At 45.7% G+C, this 5,585-nt stretch overlaps 1 protein-coding gene across 1 annotated transcript in view; it reads left to right on the plus strand.

Annotated features, from left to right (window-relative positions):
* The window catches only part of LOC107653911 (nesprin-1-like), a 120,523-nt gene that overhangs the window by 843 nt on the left and 114,095 nt on the right, over positions 1 to 5,585 (plus strand). Inside the window, exon 2 of the mRNA XM_016440777.1 lies at positions 1,610 to 1,671. Within this exon, the coding sequence (XP_016296263.1) occupies positions 1,610 to 1,671 (62 nt within the window). The remainder of the gene's footprint in view (positions 1 to 1,609; positions 1,672 to 5,585) is intronic.

The following is a 5,585-nucleotide window of genomic DNA, read 5'->3' on the forward strand; positions in this document are numbered from 1 at the left end:
TGTTTGTGAAGTCAAGCATCTCTAGTACTATTGCTCATACTTAGGATTGGTGATTTGAACAGTACTAAATAGTTTCAGTATTAAACTTTTTTCACCTTACAAACAATTAAAAAATCAGTAGAATATTATAGAAACTTGGGGTTGACGCCACCTAGCAGCACCCACAACACCATAGGAACCACTCAGAACATCTTTAGAACTGTGTAGCAATGGCCTGGCAACCACTTAGAACAACTTTGCAACCACATAGCAACACCCTGGCAGCCATTCAGAACACACTAATAACTACACGGCAAATCCCTGGAATCCACACAGAACATCTAGCATCTTCATAGCAATGCCGTGACAACCACTCAGAACATATTTATGGCTGCATGGCAACACCCTGGCAACCACTTAGAACACTTTTGCAACTGCATGGCAACACCCTGGCAACCACTCCAACACCTTTGCAGCGACTTTGCACTGCCCTTGCAACCACACAGAATATTCTAGCAACCACATAACAACATCCTAGCAACCACTTAGAATATCTTTATGGCTGCATAGAAAATTCCTGGCAACCATATAGAGTACCTTTGCAACTGCAAAGGAACGGCCTGGCATCCACTCAAAATACCTTTGCAATGCCTTGACAACAACACAGAACATCCTAGAAACCGCATAGTAACACCCTGGCAACCACATAGAACATCCTAACAACTCCATAGCAATGCCATAACAACCACTCAGAACATCTTTATGGCTGCATAGCAAAGGCCTAGCAACCACACAGAATTCCATTGCAACTGCTTAGCAACATCCTGGCAACCACCTAGAACACACTAGGAACCACATGGCAACACCCTGGCAACCACATAGTACATTCTAGCATAGCAGTGCCATGACAACTATTTAGAATATCTTTATGTTAGCATATAACACCCTGACAACCACCAGAACACTTTTTGCTCTGCCATGGCAACAACATAGAACATCCTGCATAGCAACACCCTGGTAACCACCCAGCACATCTAAACAACCACTCAGAACATCTTTATAGCTGCATAGCAACACAAATCTTTATAAATCCAAAGTAACAGTATGGCAACTGCTCAAAACATGCTAGCTATGGCATAGCAACGCAAATCCATAGTGACAGCCTGGCAACCGCTCAGAACGTCCTAACTGCATAGCAATGCTTTAACAACCACCCTGTGACTTTTGCATTTCTTGCATTTTCTTAGTTAAATAATCTCCTTGAGAGCTTGTGGTTTGCACATACATGAAAATGATGAGCATATCTGTGTGCTTCTGTGTAAAATCTGCATTTACGTTATTTATGCTGAGTATATGTAAAAATGGGAATATTGGCACATGTTTCTGATGTTTTTGCTAATGCCACGTGTGGACTCTCAGCTCTCCTGTGCTGGTGAATATTTCCTCTCTAGCTCTGTAGACTTACAGTAATGAAAATGTACAGTATTCAGTAGTAATCCTCACAAATATAAGAAAATAGCCAGGCTAGTCATGATGACTGTGAGTAGAATGAAGAAGAAAGCGTAATATCTCACTGGATATTGAAGAGTAAATCATATCTGCTCACTTATTGTGTTTCTGTCTTTTGCAGATGAACAAGAGGCGGTGCAGAAAAGAACTTTCACAAAGTGGATTAATTCACACTTGGCCAAGGTAAGATGTTTTGCAATTTTTTTCATCTGAATGCCACAACATTTAGCTTGTAGTACTATTTACACTGGATTACAGTACAACAACAACAGTGACCCAATACACTTTGGACACTTTTAAGAATGCTTGTTTGTTATGGCATTATATAACAAAATATCACGTGTCTTTTGTGCTGAAATACTGTACAAATGTTGCTTTCATTTTTCTGAGCAGTTTTTTGCTATGAGCTTTAATCAACTGGTGTGGCAATGATTTTTAGTAAATCTGTGAAGTTTTTCTCAGACTGACAACTGCAATCTTTATTTTGAACAGTAGCCACACCACCCTTCAAAAGTTTGGTGTCAGTAAGATTTTTTTGTTGTTGTTAAAAGAAATGAATACTTTTATTCAGTAAGCATCGGTTTTGGGTAAGTTACTCAAAAAAGTAATCCACTACAAATTACTAATTACTTCTTTAAAATTGTAATTTGATTACATTACTGATTACTGCATTTAAAAAGTAATCAGATTACTAATTACTTTCAAGATTACTTAGTTACTAACTACTAAGTTACTTTCAAGTTTACTTTACTTTTCAAGTTATTAAATCTAAACAATACACTACAAAGTGAAACTCATAATTCTTTCATTAATTTAAAGGGGTCCTATTATGCTTTTTCACTTTTTCAACTTTAGTTAGTCTGTAATGTTGCTGTTATAGCATAAAAAAGATCTGTAAAGTTACAAAGCTCAAAGTCCACTTCAAAAGGAGATATTTTATTTAACAGAAATCACTTTTCAAAAACTACAACGAACGACTCTGTAATACAGTTCGTTTGAGATGAAGGACGAGGAAGTCAGGGGTGGCAGGTAAACCTCTTTATTTACTCCCCCCAAAACAAAACAGAACAAAAAAAAAGTGCTGCTCGGCTCTCTGCCTCCACAGTCTTGCACACACACCCACGCACTCTGCTCCGACTCTCTCTCGGATGCAGCTGGCCTCCTCTCCCAGGTCTGCGGGGCGCTTATCTCTCGTCTCTCCCCCAATCACTGGAATTACAGACAGGGGTTAATCATTATTCGCTTGTTCTCCTTATCACCGCTCGTCTCCAAACCCTTTCTCCCGCTGCAGCCTTTCGCCTTCCCACGCCCCCCTTCTATAATATCCCGCCAGCCCCAGGAACTGTCTCACCTCCCTTTTGGTCTTGGGACTTGGGCAAGCCGCAATATCAGCCGTCTTGTCAATTTGGGGACGCACCTGCCCATGACCCAAATGGAAGCCCAGATACTGTACCTCCACACGCCCAATTGCACACTTCCGCGGGTTCGCCGTGAGTCCAGCCACCCTCAGGGATCTCAGGACAGCGCGCAGATGTTCCATATGCCGCTGCCAATCATTACTGTGTATAATGATGTCGTCGAGATAGGCAGCGGCGTACGCGCTATGTGGCCGGAGAATCTTGTCCATGAGACGCTGAAAGGTGGCGGGAGCCCCGAACAACCCGAACGGAAGAGTAACAAATTGGTGTAACCCGAACGGCGTTGTGAAGGCTGTTTTTTTCTTGGATAATGGCGACAAGGGGATCTGCCAATACCCTTTCGTTAAATCCAGTGTCGAATAAAAGCGAGCCGAACCTAACCGATCAAGCAGCTCGTCAACTCGGGGCATTGGATAAGCGTCAAATTTCGACACTGCATTCACCTTTCTGTAATCAACACAGAACCGGACGGAGCCGTCCATTCTAGGCACTAAAACAATCGGGCTCGCCCAGTCGCTATGCGATTCTTCTATTACTCCCAACCCTAGCATGGCCGTTAATTCATCCTGCACCTGTCTCACCTCCTTTTTGGTCTTGGGTCTTGGGCAGGCCGCAATCGCCGCCGTCTTGTCGATTTGGGGACGCACCTGCCCATGACCCAAGTGGAAGCCCAGATACCGTACCTCCACCGCCCAATTGCACACTTCCGCGGGTTCGCCGTGAGTCCAGCCACCCTCAGGGCCTTCAGGACCGCGCGCAGATGTTCCATATGCCGCTGCCAATCATTACTGTGTATAATGATGTCGTCGAGATAGGCAGCGGCGTACGCGCTATGTGGCCGGAGAATCTTGTCCATGAGACGCTGAAAGGTGGCGGGAGCCCCGAACAACCCGAACGGAAGAGTAACAAATTGGTGTAACCCGAACGGCGTTGTGAAGGCTGTTTTTTTCTTGGATAATGGCGACAAGGGGATCTGCCAATACCCTTTCGTTAAATCCAGTGTCGAATAAAAGCGAGCCGAACCTAACCGATCAAGCAGCTCGTCAACTCGGGGCATTGGATAAGCGTCGAATTTCGACACTGCATTCACCTTTCTGTAATCAACACAGAACCGGACGGAGCCGTCCATTCTAGGCACTAAAACAATCGGGCTCGCCCAGTCGCTATGCGATTCTTCTATTACTCCCAACCCTAGGATGGCCGTTAATTCATCCTGTACCACTTTTTTCTTGTGCTCCGGGAAACGATAGGGGCGGCTGCGCGCCACTTCCCCGGGGATCGTTTCGATGTGGTGCTGTATGAGGTTCGTGCGACCGGGCAGGGGTGAAAACACATCAGCAAAATCCGCTTGCAACTTGGCTAGCTCGGTGAGCTGCAGCGGCGAGAGGTGATCTCCCCCGGGGACCAGAGCGAGCGGATTGGTTTTGACAGCTGCTTCTGGTCCGAGATCTTCCTCTGCCAAAACGGCCACCGCTAACTCCACCGAGGTCACCTCATTCCAACGTTTTAAAAGATTGAGATGATATATTTGACATGAATTACCTCGGTCCGTTCGCTTTACCTCATAATCAAGATCCCCCACTCGCCGTGTAACCACAAAAGGTCCTTGCCACTTGGCAAGTAATTTAGAACTAGATGTTGGCAGTAATACAAGCACTTTCTCTCCCGGTGTAAATTGACGCGCTCGCGTACCCCTGTTGTACAGCCGACTTTGTCGGTCCTGAGCCTGAAGCAAATTCTCCATAGAAAGCCGCCCCAGAGTGTGGAGTTTTGCTTGGAGGTCCATGACATACTGAATTTCACTACGGCTGTTTGAAGGCCCCTCCTCCCAAGCCTCTCTAATGACGTCAAGCACCCTGCGGGGCTGACTACCATAGAGAAGCTCGAATGGGGAAAACCCCATGGAGGCTTGTGGAACCTCCCGCACAGCGAACAACAGGGGCTCGAACCATTTATCCCAATTTTTGGCGTCCTCCTTAACAAACTTACGAACCATGGATTTTAACGTGCGATTAAATCGTTCCACCAAGCCGTCCGTTTGTGGGTGATAGACACTGGTGCGAATCGATTTAATGCCCAGAAGTTCGTATAGTTCGCTTAACGTACGTGACATAAACGCCGTGCCCTGATCAGTGAGAATCTCTTTGGGGATCCCCACTCGGGAGATGACTCGAAACAGTGCGTCTGCCACACTCTTTGCAGAGATGGTGTGCAGCGGCACTGCTTCCGGGTATTGTGTTGCATAATCCACCAGAACTAATGCAAAACGATGTCCACGTGCTGAACGTTCTAATGGCCCGATGAGGTCCATACCAATTCTCTCGAAGGGGACCTCTATCAGTGCACTGTAAAAAATAATGGACGCAATGGCGCTTTAGAACTGGCCAGAGGATTTACCAGCTGACATTCATGACACCCCGCACACCACCGGCGGATGTTCTCGTGAATGCCCGGCCAAAAGAATCGGGCCATGAGTCGTTCACGTGTTTTTGCCTCCCCCAAGGGGCCTGCCATGGGACTATTATGAGCTGCCTGGAAAAGCATTTCCCGACGGCTTTTTGGGACTAATAACTGGGTTGTATTTCTTTTTGTCTGGGTATCTTGGGTCACCCGATACAACCTATCTTTTATAAGGGAAAAATAAGGATACGAGAGAGGTTGGTCATCCAGTCATCCAGG

The sequence above is a fragment of the Sinocyclocheilus anshuiensis genome, unplaced genomic scaffold (genome assembly GCF_001515605.1).
Source record: "Sinocyclocheilus anshuiensis isolate Anshui unplaced genomic scaffold, SAMN03320099.WGS_v1.1 scaffold1561, whole genome shotgun sequence".
In the NCBI taxonomy this organism is placed as follows: Eukaryota; Metazoa; Chordata; class Actinopteri; order Cypriniformes; family Cyprinidae; genus Sinocyclocheilus; species Sinocyclocheilus anshuiensis.